This window comes from Dicentrarchus labrax, unplaced genomic scaffold (genome assembly GCF_905237075.1).
Source record: "Dicentrarchus labrax unplaced genomic scaffold, dlabrax2021, whole genome shotgun sequence".
NCBI classification, from domain to species: Eukaryota; Metazoa; Chordata; class Actinopteri; family Moronidae; genus Dicentrarchus; species Dicentrarchus labrax.
Window position 1 is genome coordinate 5,863,724 of NW_026136718.1, and position 17,907 is coordinate 5,881,630.

Genomic DNA, 17,907 nt, shown 5'->3' on the forward strand with positions numbered 1-17,907 from the left:
GCTACTTATGTGAATTGGAGAGTAAAACATGAAACTCTAAAGGTTTTCTAATTTATTTTTTCTTTGCATTTACTGAATCAAAAAATTAGACAAAAATCTGGTGGTGGCCCCCTCAGTTCTAAAGTGCTTTAAACTCTTCGTTTTTAGGATTGCAGGACCAGTTTTAGGACTACAAACTGCTAATAAATAAAAAATAAATTCTCATAGTAGCTCAACATTAATGTTTTTGTCACCGCATACAGTATATAACTTACATGTTTAGACATGTGTCTCTGCAGCTGTGACAGTGTGAGATACAAACAAACATACTTTAAAACTGTTACAGAAATTACAAGTAAAAATATGAAAGACAAACCAAACTCATGCAAAGCAATATCCATGTACAAACAACAACTAAAAATCCAGGAAAGAAGAAGAATATTGCATTTATAAGATGGATTGCGTAGCTACCAGGAACCTGAAGGGGAACCTAAAACCATTTTTTTAATATCTTTTTTAATATACTGCAGTCTGTTCTTGTGTAGCCTGTATATTCTATTCTTTTTTTTAATATACTTTGTCAGCTAAAAACAGATACATCACCAGAGTGGCTGATTAAATGTTTAATTTAACTGCTTCAAACTCCAAAAGGTGGTCAAGTATTTGTGCCATCACAAACACGAAAAAACCTGTCCATTGATTGTCTGAGAACAAAATGCTGCTCATAGCGTCGAGATTAGAGATCCAGGATTATGTTGTGAGTGTTGTCAGCTTGTATCATCCTCAAACACACACTGCTGAGGGTCTTCTGAGCAAATCACTGAACCCTCAACTGCTCCGGTGCAGTAGTGAGTACCGCAGTCATTCTGTGCATCGACACGCATTCATTCAAGAAGGAGTGACACTATGTGTTTGTCATAGTGTCAGCCCTTTGTCTTTGTCTATTCAATGTGTGTGTTATGTTGTGTTGTGTTTGTGTGTCTGTGTGTGTGTGTATGCTTGGGTCAGGCCAGCAAGTGTTTCTGGCTGCATGTCAACAGGTGTGGCAGGAAGTACGAGGCGGTGCCGTCGTCAGGTATCAGCTCCAGAAACTCTGTGGGGCTCGTCTCCATGGCAACCACAACCAGCGTCTCTGTTGGCATAGAAACGAGCCGCATTTAAACCCAGGCATCAAAATATGACAACACCAGAGCTGATCTGCAATCAGGGTTGTCAGTTCAATTCATTTACCATCATCACCAAGGTCTAAATGCTGTTTGAAACCCTCTGTGTACTGCCAGAAATAAACTTGAGGTGAGAAAATAGTTGATCTTGTATCTATTGATCTGCTCTGTTGGTTTAAGAATAATATAAATTTAAATATAAAAAGCCTAAAATATTTAGAATAACCCAAATTATCCCCACCATGTGCACATATATTATATCCTGGGGGTTAAAATACTGAGGACAGATTTAATTTCATGACTTTGTTAGGATGTCCAGATTGTTGTCAAACCTGTTTGACATCAAAGTCAAAGGAGACAAACTGGGACTCAGAATGCCCAGAATAACTATGTCATGTAGTCATCTGGCCTCAAACTCAGAAGAAAGTAGTGGGATACTTTACTAAGACTAATGGTATTCTGTACAAAGCTTCAACCTTTGAGAGCAGCCAATAGGATGCTGTTGTCTGATGCAGCTCTTGTCCTGTTACAAAGCTCAGGGAGCAGCTTCTGCCACCACAACACCTACAGAGAAGAGACAGACAGGGTAAAACTTCTGAGAGCGTACAGAGTCAAACGGTTACACACTACTGCGCAGTACAGACCATATTCTTGTCTTGTAACTGATGGTTGGCGTAGGCTATGATGGCCTGAGGACATCGGTCCAGCAGCTTTTCAATGCTGCTGTCGTACTGCCCCCTTCTGGTGGAACAGAGGAGGTGCAGGCTGAAGCCCCATAAGGTTTCCTCTGACAGGCGCTCTAGAAGAGGCACGACGGAGCCCACAGACAGGGACGGACCACACAGGAGAGACTGGAGACACAGGCAGGCATACAGAAACGTAAAATAACACAATCTTTGTTTTACAATCACAAAAAGTTGAGTTCATAAACCAAAAAAGAGAAATGAAATACCATTAAAAACACACTGCGGTCACAGCCTCTTTTGACATATATTGCTGTGAAACTGTAATTATGTAAGTGACTGAGCTGTTTTGCTCACTTTTCTCTATTTGTGCTACTGTTCAGGTCCAAAACCAGGGTTTTAGAAATGTCTGCCATGTCCAGGTAGTCCCACAATCTCAGATTTTATTTACATTTTCCCACTTTTAATTATTTTTATTAACAAGTTTTCATTGATTAAAAAACAGCTGTATCCCTGAATTTTCTTACAGATGGTCTAAAAGAGTTTTCTCTGCTCTGCTGGGAATAACTTCCTTGTGAACACTAGTTAAATTGTTTTATTTGATCAATTATTATTTCATTTTTCTTGGCCTGATAGTTTACTTTATCTGAAAAAATGAAGATAAAATTTAAAGTAAACTTCATTTCCTGAGAATTACATAGAAAATATTATTTCAATATGTACACACAGAAGTTTATTTTGTCCAGTTTTAGTTATATATTGTTGCATTTTCATACAGATAACCTCTATTGTTATAATTTAAGTGTGTGTATGAGTCTTAAAAGTGCTAAAAGCAGTGCATAAGGAGTAGTCCTGCAAAAATCTATTTTTAATCATTATTTCAGTTCCTTTTATTTTACAACTTATAACAGTTTGAAGGCAGATGGTCTCTCTGATCTCTCCTCTGTTAATGTAATGTGATTCTAGCTTCTTACTGAGGCAGCTTCACTGGTGGCATACAGAAGTGGACTTATTTTGTTCATAGACAAATTACCTGCAGTTTGTGTAGCGCCTCCTGGTGTTGGGAGCTGGTAGTCTGAGCTGGACTGAGAACAGTGAGCCACGGGTACAGAGCACCGTAATGGATGCAGGAGTTTATCTAAGACACACACACACACACACACACACACACACACACACACACACACACACACACACACACACACACACACACACACACACACACACACACACACACACACACACACACACACAGGCCTTTGTGATTAATAAATATCAACAACAGAAAATAAAAAGGTGGCATCTGAATCTGAACGTGAATCTTGAACAGCCGTCTCTACCAAACAAACAAACACGACAGCAAAACTTTTTAGCAACTGTACCAGATCTTCAGCGCTCTTCAGCGACCTGCGTCTTGAAGGTGTGGGTGGAGGCTCTGAGTTTGCCAGTCGGTCGATGTAGACAGACGCCACTCGGAACAGAAGTTCCTGGATGACGGCTTCCTGTGAGGAGGCCATGAGCATCGCCTCCCAGAAATCCACCTGTAAGCAATTCTCACAGCCCAGCTCCTAGACACACATTTAAAATCATAATTAAAGCTATTATTTTGCTGCTTAGGTAACGTAACAAATCAGTGAGATGATTTTACTTCTTGCCTCCTAGCTGTGAATTACCAGGTGCTAGTGACACACACGCACACACACACACCTTGAATATTTGATCAGCCTGTTCCAGTTGAACTTTGTTGTTTTCATGTAGGGCCACCATGGCAGCCACCAGCAGCCCCGGTTGGGACTTTGCCAACTGGCGAGTCAACGCCGTGGGGCGGATGTGTGCGTGCTGGCCTCCACCTCCACCGTGCAGCAACAGCCTGGACTCCTCAATGAACCCGTACACCAGCAGCATCTGAAGACACACACACACACACACACACACACACACACAACACACACACACACACACACACACACACACACACACACACACACACACACACACACACACACACACACACACACACACACACACAGTTCTGAGAATTCATGTTTTCAAGTATTGATTCATTTACCCTTGAATACACTGTAGGAATAACTTAGCAATTATTTAGCGAAGTTGTCCCAACACAGGAGAAGGAGATCTAATAAAGAAAGCAGCATCAAGTCTAAAAATTGGCAAACGTTCAATAACTTGGCACAATACCGGCACCTAAAAGTGCCTGAATGAATGATGATATCAGACATAAACTCCCTGTTGAATAAGGATGAATTTCCAGGAGAAAGTTGACTTATCTCAATTTCACTAATTTATTTTGGGCATGTCAAATAAACATGCTAAACTCTCCTCCTCCTACATCAGACAGACTGGATTCAGAAACACACGTGGAACGTGTATTGTGTACACACACACACACACACACACACACACACACACACACACACACACACACACACACACACACACACACACACACACACACACACACACACACACACACACACACACACACACACACACACACACACACACACACACAGTCCCCTCTAACCTCAGCGTGTCTTTCCATCATCTGTGTGTATCGCGGCAGGTCGTCCAAAAGCAGCATCATGGTTGCCATGGTGATCGTCAGGGGAACCGACACGCCGGCCGTGTCCTCCAGATGTTGTAAGATTTGCATCGTCCGGGCAGGACTGACGTTTACCATGGGCGGGCTGGCACACACGCTGACCAGCTGCGAGGGCTCCGATTGGCTGAAAATGTCTATGACCTCATCAGCAGCTTCCTGCAGGAAGAAAATTAGTTAATTCTTCTTTTTATTTAGTTTCCTTGTATATTAATGATCTTTAACTTCTTAATTAGATGTTTTACACACAATACACTACAACACAGACCTTTTTTTAGGACATTAACATTGAAATTTGGTACTCAGGGATAGATTATAACAGTTTTAGTGGTGATGGACGTCACTTTCATATTGTTCATTCTAATGCTGCAAAGTAAATGTAACAATGACTTATTCCATATGGCACCTTCATATCTGTTTGTGCAGCAGTATGTTTGAGTACCTGACTGAGGCACTGCTCTGTTTCTTCGAACAGGTAATGCTTTAGGTAAAACAGGAAGCCGGGGCCGTAGGAGTGAGGGCTGCTGGGAACCGGGCGGTTTCTGGCCATGACCTCTGTGACAGGCAGACCAGACATCCTGTAGTACGGCAAAGCCAGATGGCAGTCCTTCTGACCGCTCCTTCCAGAGCAGAAAGGAATAATTAGTGCTGAAACAACTTTTAGTCAATCAAAAGAAAATGAATAAGCACCAACAAATCATCTAGTAAGAAAAAAATAACATTCTTTCCAGCTTTTCAATCTATTTGATGCTTTTCTCTGATTTATATAATTTGAAATTTTAGGGGAATATACAACTGAATTTTTATTTAAATAAACAATTTGCTACGTTTTATCAGGGTCGAATGCAGCCCTGAGTCCACCTGTACTTCACTGCAGCATTGGAGGTCAGCAAATACCTTTTTCAGGGGTTGTTAAGTTACTCTTTAAGGTATATTCCCTAAATGTACAAATTGGAAATGTGTGCAACAATTTTAGCGATATAAAATAACTTAAGTTCATAAAAGGAATTTTCTGCATAGATTAACAGATGATTAAGGTCTTTCTAAAGCTGTTTTAAGGTATGTTTAATGTGTGTGTGTGTGTGTGTGTGTGTGTGTGTGTGTGTGTGTGTGTTACCTGCTGAAACAGTCTCCCAGCTGTGCACAGTTCTGCCTGAGTGCTTCTTCCAGTTCTTGACTGTCTGTCTGCACAGCTGTGTCTGTGTCTGTCTGCAGAGACACCGCGGGGTCTCCCTCGCTGTGCTGCTGCTGCCCCGATGTTTGGAGTAAGGAGGCGCGGAGGAGGAGGTGAGCTTCACTGAGGAGGTGCCGAAGGCTTTGGGCCTGAGGGTTGGACTCTGCATACCGCTGACTGTATTCAACCTGACACACAGAGACACACCAGTCATGCAGGTGAGTATACAGACTCATAAACATATTTTAATATTCGTAATATAAAATTTGCATCGTATCAGGTCTCGTCTGTCTGTAATCGAGTCCTAAAACCTCACTTTCTTAAAACAAAGCTACAAAATTCTTCCTAAACCTCAATCATTTTCTAGGAGTTTCTCTTTGTATCTTAAAAAAAGAATACAACAAGAAGAAATAATGTCACTTCAGGCACATTTGTACTTTCGTCTTTAGAAAACACAATTTCAAGGAATTCTGACAAAATGTCTTGAAAAGGTATCCTTGGGTAATTCAATGCATGTCATTCTTTTTCTCCTCTACATGATCAATTATTCCTTTAGTCTTTCATGAGTATATTAATAATTGTGCATTTAATACATAAGTAAGCAACCACAAGACAATTACAACAATAAATATAGTGAGTGTGTCTGTGTTACCATCTCTTGGTAAAGAGTGAGGGGGGAGACGGTGTCGACCACATAGAGGTTCCACCCGTGTCCCGCTGTGCTGGTTTCTTTGGGAGAAGACATTGTCCACTTCCTGCTCCTGAGGACAGAAGTTACACAGAAAGGTAACCAAACGTAGAATCAATCAGAAAGTTAAATCCAAACGTCTTATTGCACAGCGAAGATCTAATCTAATCTCAAAAGATACAACAAAATACATGTACTACAATTCATGAAAGCACGCCAGGACAATGAGTAAAAATGTAAACATGCGTTAGGTGCCATGCATCAGTGACTCGGCCTCAGTCAGTCTGAACATCTCCTATAGAAAGTTATAGGATTACATGAAGTGTCACTAACAACTGTTGTTGTTCTTCTCTGCTGTTTCTTCACCTTCATTTTTTTCCATCTTTGTTCCTCTTGTGGACAGGTTTGTAACTACAGTGTACAGCACACTGATAACACACTGAAGGCACACACAAACAATAAACTGAACATTGCATGGCAGGTTTTCCATGAAAGCAAGTGGAGAATTGCTTCCAGTTTACGTTTCATGACATTGCTTGTGCATTAGAAACCAGAGAGGAGGTTGTATACTGTGTACCATCATACTCCCAGTAAAGAACAACCTCTTGGATATTGTGATATTTAATACATGAACTGCATAATACTATAATGTAACACTACTATTTACATGACTAAACAAAGTTAGACAACTGTTAGTGAACAGTTCTTTTTAACCTTTAATTGTTTATGTTCAGGGATATACAAGGACAAATACAATCGCGCTTTATGATGTAACATAAAAGGAACAAAGGTTTGTGCATAACAGGAATGTCCAAAGCTGAAATACGTGCAAGGTACTTTCTGCTTCTGCCATTGTTGCCTGTCACCATATCCGGAGAAAGCACTACTCAGAACGTTTTTGAAAAGGTCCAGTGTGTAACATTTAGGAGGCTCTACTGGCAGAAATGGAATATAATAGTCACAGGTATGTCTTCATTAGTGTATAATCACCTGTATACAGGAATCGTTGTGTTTTCGTTATCTTAGAATGAGCCGTTTTTATCTAAAGACGCCACGGGTTGCCTTCCATGGAGTCAACCATGTCTCTACATTAGCCCAGAATGGACAAACCAAACACTGGCTGTACGCAGGGCCTCCTACACACTTCGCAGCCCGTTGCTCATTCCCAGGTTGACAAATACAGAAGTGGTGTTCAGTTAGTTGCAATCTGCAACTTCACTGCTAAATGCTACTAAATCCTGCACACTGGACCCTTAAAGTGTTGAATCCTTAGATACAACTACAAGCACAACAGTCAGGTGTATGCAACATTGCATGAATTATTATCTATGTTATTTTTGTCAGAGAACACATACAATTGGATTATTAAATTAGCAGAGTAAAATCCCACACGTTTTATTTCAGTGATTAGTTTGTAAGCAAAATGTCACACACACACTGAGGGCAGTTAGGGAGGTTATGGTCGGGTAGGTTTAGGGACTAAAACAGGAAGTGTTGTCACTTTTCGACCAAGCTGTAAGGGCACACTAATAATATAATTTAGCGGTGTAGGTAAACACTTAACTGTTAAGGGTTTTGTAAGGAAATGGGTACATTGGGACATTATTTTCCCACTTATTTAGAAAGTTGATACAATAAAAGACAAATAAAGTCTCAAGAAATATTGGAAATGTGAGTGCTTTATATCTTTCTTTAATGAAAAAAATGCGTTTGGTTGAAAGGATTTTTCCGTAGGATGTAGTTTTCAATATATGTGTATATTTTTTATATAGTTTGTCTTTGCTTACATACTGGACATACTCTTATTAACCAATATAATCACTATTTGTATTCATTTGCATCATAATTATAGAATTTATGTCTTAAATGATTACAATTGTTGAATTTCTTATTCAGTAGAATAAACTGAATATTTTTGCTTTTTTTTTGCAGCTCACAGGGTTCTTCTGAATCGTCACATTAAATAGTCCTACTACCTTTACTTTCTTCATTTTCCGAATAAAGTAGTACCTTTACCTCCCTTACAAACACGGTTAGACTAAGGGAGAGATACCTTGACATGCTGAACTTGTGTCCACTTTTCTTCACAAGGCATTTGTCATTACGTATGAAAAACATCCAATAGTCCAGTTATATAAGCTGGCATTCAGCAATATTTGTTTCAAAGGCAAAAAACACAAACAGAGGAAAAAGCCTTTTTTGTGACATAAAAGGTGAAATAGAATCCAAACAGTCAAGATTTCCCTTAAGAGCTAATCTAACGCTTCGGTTAATAATCATCCATTAATGTGAATGGTTTGAGGGTTTCCTAGCATTGCAGCTTGGCCTGGAAGTGACAACAGACGCCGAGTAGGGGGGGTTGGGGTTTGTCTTACAGGAAGGGGCGTGATAGGAGGCTCTCCAGAGCTGGCGTGGTTGCGGGATCGATTCCCACCGCCAGGAAAATACCAGTCAGCATGGTGTGCTCTTTCAACTCGCTAAAATAACAACACACACACACACACACACACACACACACACACACACACACACACACACACGTTTATAAATGCATGTATGCACGCACGCACACACACACACAGACACACACACATCACCAGTGCTGATCAATCAAGTGTTCTGGTACCCGCAGGGAGGAATCTGATGACATATCCAATGAAGCCTTTAAAACTAAGACGTGTATGATAATCATTTGTGTTTGTGTTTAACTATGAGTATTGTATGTGCACCCGAGTGTGTGTGAACGTATGGGTGTGTGTGACTTACAGGCCTCTGCGCTGTGTGGTGCGTTCGGTCTCCTCTGGTGTGTCTGTGTCAGCGGTGGAGAGCAGGATGACATGGCGGCCGTAGACACACACTGATCGCAGACCAATAAACAGCTGCATCCTGAGCGCACACACCTCCAGGCTGCAGGGTGGACAGGCCTTCAAATACACACACACACACACACACACACACACACACACACACACACACACACACACACACACACACACACACACACACACACACACACAGTACAAAATAAATAATGCACTCACAGAAATAGCTACAAGAGGGCAGAGGCACTGTACAAGCTGACAAATCCACCACCTGACATATCATCCCCTAAAAAAGATGTAATATCAGTCATTTTCACTCTCTTTAGTTGTGTTTTGGTCTCTGCCAACTCCTAAGAATATTATCTGACTCTTTAGCTGCTAAATGTTCCACTTTCTTCCCCACCTATTTAACAACTGTATGTCTGCAGTTGGGTGCGCGTCAAGAAGCACATTGAAAGCACCTCCCTGCTGCTGCTGCAGGTAACAGGGTTGAGGAGAGTGGCGAGACCGAACCATATAGTAAATTAATCAAAGAGGCCACAAAGCAAGGTCAGGCTCTTACCTTCATGGTGGTATCGATGTAGGGGTCTTCGATCCTGGCTGTTACTGCTGCACAGCGCACCGTGAAACACTGCAATGCATTCCTACCGTGCACAGAAATCAAGATACAAACTCACTTACTGCCAAAACAGAAATCTTCAGACTACAGTAGTAAACATATTCCATCTTGAATGAAGGTGAGTCTTTCATTTTCACTTAATGTTAGTTAAAATAATTTATCAACATTGACGTGTGAAGATTAATGGATTTCCGTATCGAATCAGATCGCAGACGTACTTGGTTATGACGTGCAGCAGGTAGTCTGTTAGCACCGCCTCCAGGACCTTCTCTGGATACTGATAGACTGAGAGGAGCTCCACACCACCCTTCAGACTGTACAGGTAGCCGGCGTTGGGTAGAGAGAAGAAGCAAAACACACATGCTGGTTCCTCCAGAGACGCTGACTGAGTACCTGCAGAGAGAAAGACAGAGGCAAGAGTTTTTGTGAATAATGTTGTGGTTACCAATTCATACACACCTACATATACACACACATTAACATACAAGTACTTCCTCTTTCCAAGTTATTTTGTATGTTATAGTCTTAAACTTGAAAAAACAAAAATATGACATAAAATCAACCATTTCCAACACTAACCAGCCTACACTTAAAGAGAAATAGTTAAATTATTCTGCTTGGCTTAGCCACCCATGGATTGTGATTTACAAATCAAGTCCGATGTTCCATGAATATCCTGGAATCAGACGTAATTTTATTGATAAGAATGCAGCAATCAGCCTTTTTCTCTCTTGTTTCAAGATGTTGAAAATTCTATATTTGAAAAACACCTGAAAGCTGGGAAACTGAACTGATAACTGGCAACAGGAAAACAGATCTTGAAAGGTGAGGCTGAAATGTTATAACTTAAGAATGATGGGAGTTGCAGTGAATGTTATGCAGGGATTTGCTGCAACAGAGCTTGCAGCTCAGTAGGGAAAAATTAAGGTGTACAGTTAGTTTCCAGGACAACATATGCTGTTTTTATACAAACATCCTTTCTCTCTATGTCAGTGTTTATCTGTATCTCATCCTATCTGCTGTACTGACTGGTGAACAGCGGGTAGAGCTGTAGGGAGTGGAGCTGAGTCTCCTCCACACTGCAGCCCTGGAAGAAGTCTGGAGTGAAACGCCTGCAAGACAGAAATGACCAACGTTGAAAACACCTCACGTAACAGAAATACACTCACTGTAAAGATCTAACAGGCGAACTGCTCACAAAAAGCACACACACACACACACACACACACACACACACACACACACCTGAAGAGAATGTATGACAGTGTGTATTGTCCTCTGTCTTCCAGCCCAGTCTTTTCAATGGTGACAGCGATGTCGCAGTCTTTAGCTCGATCACCGAGCAGCTCCTGATGTCTCGGAAGGAGCAGAAAGTCAGCCTGGTCTTCTAGATGATCTGCTGCGCACACACACACACACACACACACACACACACATACACAAACATCACAATCAGTCTCTTGTGTGGTAGCACAATAAAGCTTAGGTGTGAAGTGAAAGGAAAGGTTTATTTTGTTAAAGGACCAGTGCGTTGGATACAGCTGCATCTAGCGGTGAAGTTGCTTTAGATATTCATGTATATGTTAATGTATATTTTTATGTGGCTTTCTTGGTGCACGTTGCTTAAATTCATATCATACAAACAGAAATAAATGCAGTAATTAAAGCTACAGCATAAATCCCAAACGACATCACAACCTTTATTTGTGTCCGATGATTCTTCCGCGGTTTTAGGTTCGGAGGATTCATCCAGTTTCAGTACTAGCACCTCCAGCTCCGTCTGCACTGCCACATATCCTCCACACAGCGCCACCTAGGGGGCAGAGGAGGCGTTAGAGTAACCAAGGCCACAGACTGTCAATTGTCGCTGTCTGAACTCTAGAAATACCCAAACTAAAGCAAATGTGTCTTCTTTTAGTGAAATTATCCTTTTTTAATTATTTAATAATTATACTATTTAGGGTTTTCCCACTGTTTATGTTCTGTTCCAGGTGTAGTCCATGCTACCAACTTATAATTGTTGTAATTGCTGATCATAAAAAATATTTCAGTTGTTTAGAGAGTTTCAGCAAATAATTGTTAGCTTAAAAATAATATTTATATCAACAGTATATCAAAAGTATATAATAAAAATGTAAGATACATAGTTAGTATGGATTCTAATTATTGTGTATAACAACTCAACAAAGTAGTTATGCTGTCGTATACCGTTATTATGGATTATACCTACTTTATGCACATACTCAACAACATAAACCAAATACCAGACCAGTTGGATGTTATTTACTGTTTATTTTATCATTGTGTATCAGGTAAATAGATTGAACCATGAACAAAATACATGAAGAGTAAAAAAGAAAAGAAGGGCTTGAAAGTACCCGTTTAGGCTTGATTTTCGGAAGATGCAGGATAACCGAGCGCTCAAAATCCAGGATGGAAACATTCTGGTTTGAACTTGAGGTCTGACCTAAAATCAAAGAGAGGACAGATCAGTCTGAGGAGGAAACAAGAGTCTTCTCTCATCACAGAACCGTACCTCCACCACCACCAATCATATATGCATAGTTCACTGTAACTGGAATACGCAGCTATAGTTTACACTTTACAGACCGTTTATAAGTTTTGGTACAAAATGAATCTTTGCCTGAAAATTGTGTTCACAATCACGTGTTACTTTCCGTGAGTTACCTTGACTCTGACTGGAGCTCTGCTGCGTGTTCGGCCAGGTGCTCTGAAGGATCTGCTGACTCTGATTCTGCTGGGGGGGGATTTCAGAGAAAGAAACATTAGGCTGCTGCAACATTTAGTGTATCAATTAGAATCTACTTACATTGTTTAAAGTAGGAAACTGATATTGACAAAAACATGCTTTACATGATAAAGACTTTTAATAAATGTACCATATTTGATATTTTATGAAGGCTCAACGACACAATCAAAGGGAGCTTTTAATGTTGTAGAAAACTGTCTGGTTTGAACCTACCAATCCAAAACTTCTGCCCTTGCTATGAAATAAAACAGCTTTTCTCTCTTTAATTAATACACTTTAGAAAGTGTTAAAGTAATTTAAATCAAGATAATTTATAAAAAAAAGGTCCACAGTGAAGGGAAACTCCCAGGTGAGCAGCTGAATTCTTACCAGGCTCTGCTGGTTCTGTCTCCTCAACGTAAACAGAACCAGGGTGTTCTCGCATCCGACCAGAAGGTCTCCTGTTACGGAGCAACACGCCACAGCAACAGGACGCTCTGACAGAGGGATCTCAATGATCTCCATCTGGACTCCACCCCGCACAGACGCGCCACGCAGCAGGTGGCCCAACAAACGCACCCCGACACGGGCCTTCTCCTCCGCCTGAATGGAAAAGAGGAAACAACTACATAAAAATACACAGAAGAAGTCTAAGAGGAAAGATTATAGAGCAGTAGATGGAAAAACTAACTACAAAAGCTTCATATTCAGACATTCGTAGATGATCTTCCAGATGGTGGAAGACATCAAACTGCTTTTCAAAGGGTTCAAACCTGCCTCAGACTGGACTGCAGAGCATTAAAAAGAGACAGCTCATTTGTCTTTGGTATATTTCCACACACATCAGTGGACCAGGACCAACTCAAACCAGGTTTAATGTTAATGCCACAATGTAGTATCTGACTCTCATAAAGAAATGGTTTTCTAGTTTATATTTTACTGAATAAAATCTGCTATGTTTTTATTTTATTCCCTAGTTTAGATCACGTGAAAGTGAAAATATGGTTTGAATTAAGGTCACATATGTTAATCTCAAATCATATCAGACACAGAAAGCAGAATGGGGTGTACTTGTGTTTCATAGCAATATGATATGAAGCATTTGTGGGAAAGCTCAGTGTGTACCTGGTAGCGCCAGTTAGTGTAGATTCTCAGGTAGGTGGCGCTGTTCTTTTCCTCAATGGTCACCAGGTAATCTCCTGGATGTGAGGGGGGAGGAGGTAAAGAAGAAAGCAAGGATGTTAAAATGTTGTTTCTTTTTTAAAAATCACTAACCTCCCACTGTAACCACTTACTGCTATCGGCTGCTTTGCTCACATATAAAAGTGCTATAGATTAACATTGTGTAGTTGCTGTTGCGGAGACAGAGGCTCACAAAGGAAGAGACGTAATGCTTTTACCTATCTTGCTGTGCTGGATGCTCTTCACAGTGCCCATGGTGGCGAAGCGACAGATGAGAGGGCACCCCTCCTTCTCCACACTGTAGGCCTCCACCTGGGTGCAGTTCAACACATCACAACACATAAGCTTCTTGCATAAACCTCTCATCTCCAAAAGACTGAATTAAGATGAGTGCTATGACATTTAGCTGTGTTTTTATGAGGTTACACTGATATTATATACAAGGGTTAATGCTAAAGTTTTAATAGTTACTGGATATCCATGTAATGGAGGTATCATATGTTCTACAAATGAGGGTTATTTTTACACAAATATATTCAAAAACAGGACAACTATGGTTTAAAAATGGAATATTTTAAGGTAACCTTGCATCCTCCGGTAGCCACCACAAACAGCGCTCCACCTCCACAGCAGACCAGTCCAGGCTCCTGCTCCACCTGAGCCACAGAGAGGGAAGGTGGATTCATTAACACCTGATACAAAACAAACAACAAACAACAAAACAGGCCTCCACTTACCTGCACTATCTGCTGTGAGGAGAACGGATGGCAGTTGTAGACGTGCACCATGTTTGGTTCACCTCTTTGAGAGCAGATTCGATCCAGGGTGGATATTTAACTAATTGTTTACTGCTGCTTTTCTCTTATTTTGAAGTCTATAACCCCCCCACACCCCGCTTCATCTGAGTTTCTTGGAGGCTTCATCCAGCAGGACCCCTACAACCATTTAAAAAAAAAAAAAAAAAGGTTCAAAAGCATTTTAATCTAGTCCAAAGCAATCTCCTATCACAATACAGAGCGTAATTAGAGCAAGACAGTTTATAGATACCCCATCATGGTATGAGGCTATACATGAATTTCTCTTTTCAGCTTCTCAAATGTAAAAATTTGCTGATTTTCTTTGTAATATATGACAGTAAATTGGGAAAATCTTTAGATCACCAAGACCTTTTTCACTATTTTAACTGACATTTCAGACTAAACAATGAATCAAGGAAATAATCAGCAGATTAAACAATTATTTAAAATAAAATTGTTTGTTGCCGTAATGTAATATGACATATAAACCACCTTTTTACATGTAGTAATTCTAATATAATGTCATTTATCACCTGTGAAATGTTGTTTATGAATGAATAAATAAGCACATGTGGTTTTATAGACATTTACATGAATTTCACATGTTTGTTTGTGGTGTTTATAACCTTAAAATACACAAATCAACAGCAACCTCTCTTTCCAAAGGGCCTGTTTATTTTATAGAAAGTTGTTCTCACTGTTAAAGTATAACAAGCATTACGTTTACTTCCCTATGTGTTCATCACATCAACAGAAAACCTGCACTCTAAATGTGAAAGCAAACCTCTAAAACATCTTCACACAGTCGACATCGAGCTCTTCAGTCAAAATATAACAACCAGTAATGTTAAATTCAGATTTCCCTGCATCTCTAGCAGTCCATCAGGGGCTAAAAGAGCCCTATGGTTGTCCCGTGGGTCTCTAATCGATATCACATGCCGCAGTCTTGTGAGCTGCAGCGGGTGCACCAATTCACCTCAGATTTGACCTATTTTACTTTAATATATTTATACTTTAATGCAGAGAGGCTGACGTTGGAGAGTCTTTAGACCTGCGGAATAAAACTATCTTTTTTAAAAGCACTTACTTCAGCCGTCGGCTCTTCGGTTTTCTTCTCTCTTCCGACTTCAGTTTTCACCGCTGCAGTTTATTGATTTCACGCCGTAAGAGAAGGAAGTGGACCGTCAACCACAACAACAGAGCGCCCGCCCACTCTCGGTTTTCATTGGCTCACAAACCTGCCTGTATTGCGTTGTGCGTTCTCATTGGCTATCGAGCTGTCCTGACCTAAAGGGTGGATCTGTTTCTGTTATGACTTTTAATTTATGTTTTTTTTTAAGACATTTGTTTTCACTATATTTTAATTTTTAACACTGTTTTTCAGTTTAAATTAAGACTAAAATAAAAAATCAATCCAATAATCGGTGATATTAAATTACACAACTGCAGATGTAACGTAACCCTCTTTAGTGCTATTTTTGCTTTGAAATAAAACATACATACAAACAAAATACTAATTTAGAAGATAAAACTACAGAGCAATAAATAACTAGTATAAAAAATAGTAAAGATTTAAACAATTAATTCATTTTTTTTTCAGCTTCTCAAATGTGATTTTCTTTGTAATATATGACAGTAAATTGGGAAATATTTAAGTCACCATTTCTTTTTTCACTATTTTATCTGACATTTCAGACTAAACAATAATAAAAAAGAGTGAGGGACACTTTCAGTCCTCCGTTAATCGGACACTGGCGCTGTCCGGTGGAAGCAACGAGCAGTTAATTTATTCAATAATCTACATATAAAAACAGCGTTTGTGAACATATTTTACTATAAAAGATTCAGTTTTATACAGAAACAGAAAGTAAAGATGGAAACAGTACACTTTAAGATTATACATCTTAAATTATAACCTTAATAGCTACTAAACTGTCTTTCTGCTGTTCTGAAACCAGGTCAGAGTTATTAACCTGATGCACTAACGTTACATTAACGTCTGACTGGTTGTTGTGTGGGTCAGCTACAGATGTATTTGTGTATTTGTCTTTTAGTGTTTGAGCTGGCTGACAAGAAATAACAAAGAAAGACTGTGGAAAAGAAACTAAAACAAAAGAAAGGTAGGTAATGAGTAGTTTAGATTTTTTTTTTAATGTAGTAACGTCATTTTTAAACTTCTTATCTACAAAGGGGGCAATCCACGGGGGCACAATAAGAAGGAAGGAATCCCTAATGCCCTATATGGGACATCACTGACAGGAGAACTGGGTGGGGGTCACCCTCCTGTGTCTGCCACCGCACAGCTCTCACATCCTGCAGCCTCTGGATGTGAGTTTCTTTGGACCCTTGAAGGAAGATTTCTCGGATCTTAAGAGAGATCTGTCGACAGTTTGTGAATCCTTCTCCAATACGAAGAAAGTGTTTGAACCCAGCAGCCATTGATTGGTCGCAGGTCGTGTCGTCTGTGGTGCAACCTGAGACCCCTGCGCCAGCTCCACTGACTCCACTGTCACCTGAAGTTAATCACCCATCTCAGGATGCCCTTTTCCCTGTTGACCCGCCCAAAAGTCCATCTTCCAATTTCTACCTCACCCATCCACTGGTAGCATCAGGTCGCGTATCTGCGGATGTGCTCTGCATCATCCACAAAACCAGACTAAACCAAACCTGTAACACCGGAAAGGTCAGGAGGAAGGCCCGGATGGTGATCGTCACCAGCCCAGCAGCCAGTTCCTCTACCACACCTGTTAGCTCTTACAAAAGCGCCCTCTTTACTCCCACTTCTAGCTCCCACAGTGCCTCAGTGCTTACCCCCAGCAGCAAACCATCCCACATGAGTTGCCTTCCAAGGACCAACATCATCTAAAAGGAGAAGGTGAAGTTTTCTTCACTGTTTTTGATAGAGAAAGCATTTCTATTTTACATTTGGACTGCATTTGCATATCAATAAACGCATAAACTTAACTCAAAATGTAGATTTGAATGTTTAATATGATTGTGTAGAGCGTGCAGCAACAGCAGCAGCAGCAGGCCTCACAAGCCCCTTACTCTCCCAACACTTTATATAATCTGTAAAAAAAAAACAACAATATAAAACACATAAACAACTTTCTAACATGTTGGGAAAGTTGACTATAATAAACCAGTAAACATGTTAAGACATGTCTAAGTCAAGTTCTTTTGATATGTACAGTTTTGAACCGTTGGCAGACCTTCTCCAAGCCTCCAGCTCTCCCGTCATCTGGCTCTTCCTCCTGCACTGCTGAACCCGCAGCATCCACCGGTACCTGTGCTCTGCAGTCTTCACATGTCGACAATCCATAAAAAATCAGCAGTTTCCTCACACGCTCTTTCTTTTTCTTTTCTTCTAGTAGTAGTAGGTAACATTGCTGCAAAGAGGCACAAACGCGAAAGGAGGATTCTGAGATGTG

At 40.3% G+C, this 17,907-nt stretch overlaps 1 protein-coding gene across 4 annotated transcripts; it reads right to left on the minus strand.

The window, feature by feature from the left end:
• Positions 1 to 37: 37 nt before the first annotated feature.
• Positions 38 to 15,658, minus strand: hps3 (HPS3 biogenesis of lysosomal organelles complex 2 subunit 1). Of its 4 annotated transcripts, none has more exons than XM_051377988.1 (25): positions 15,564 to 15,658; positions 14,417 to 14,614; positions 14,264 to 14,335; positions 13,898 to 13,991; positions 13,623 to 13,696; positions 12,888 to 13,100; positions 12,437 to 12,503; positions 12,127 to 12,215; positions 11,447 to 11,561; positions 10,994 to 11,147; positions 10,778 to 10,860; positions 9,967 to 10,141; positions 9,692 to 9,773; positions 9,074 to 9,231; positions 8,683 to 8,784; positions 6,272 to 6,380; positions 5,563 to 5,807; positions 4,888 to 5,065; positions 4,371 to 4,604; positions 3,533 to 3,730; positions 3,208 to 3,393; positions 2,859 to 2,963; positions 1,787 to 1,993; positions 1,619 to 1,706; positions 38 to 1,111 (listed from the first exon to the last, which is right to left on the minus strand). In XM_051377988.1, the coding sequence occupies exons 2-25, from the start codon at positions 14,465 to 14,467 to the stop codon at positions 984 to 986; spliced, it is 3,207 nt and encodes a 1,068-aa protein (XP_051233948.1). In that variant the 5' UTR covers positions 14,468 to 14,614; positions 15,564 to 15,658; the 3' UTR covers positions 38 to 983. The 4 variants fall into 4 exon arrangements, with proteins under 4 accessions (XP_051233948.1, XP_051233947.1, XP_051233946.1 ...); XM_051377987.1 differs by having other exon boundaries at positions 10,994 to 11,144; positions 12,437 to 12,506; XM_051377986.1 differs by having other exon boundaries at positions 12,437 to 12,506.
• Positions 15,659 to 17,907: the final 2,249 nt, after the last annotated feature.

Bases quoted from the DNA above. Each gene is read 5' to 3' on its own strand.
- hps3 (XM_051377986.1), bottom strand. From the start codon at position 14,467: ATGGTGCACGTCTACAACTGCCATCCGTTCTCCTCACAGCAGATAGTG. The intron at 3,731-4,370 runs GTTAGAGGGGAC...GTGTGTCTTCAG, and splicing joins TGATGGAAAGACACGCTGAG to ATGCTGCTGGTGTACGGGTT. The intron at 3,394-3,532 runs GTGTGTGTGTGT...ATGTGTGTCTAG, and splicing joins AGGCTGATCAAATATTCAAG to GAGCTGGGCTGTGAGAATTG.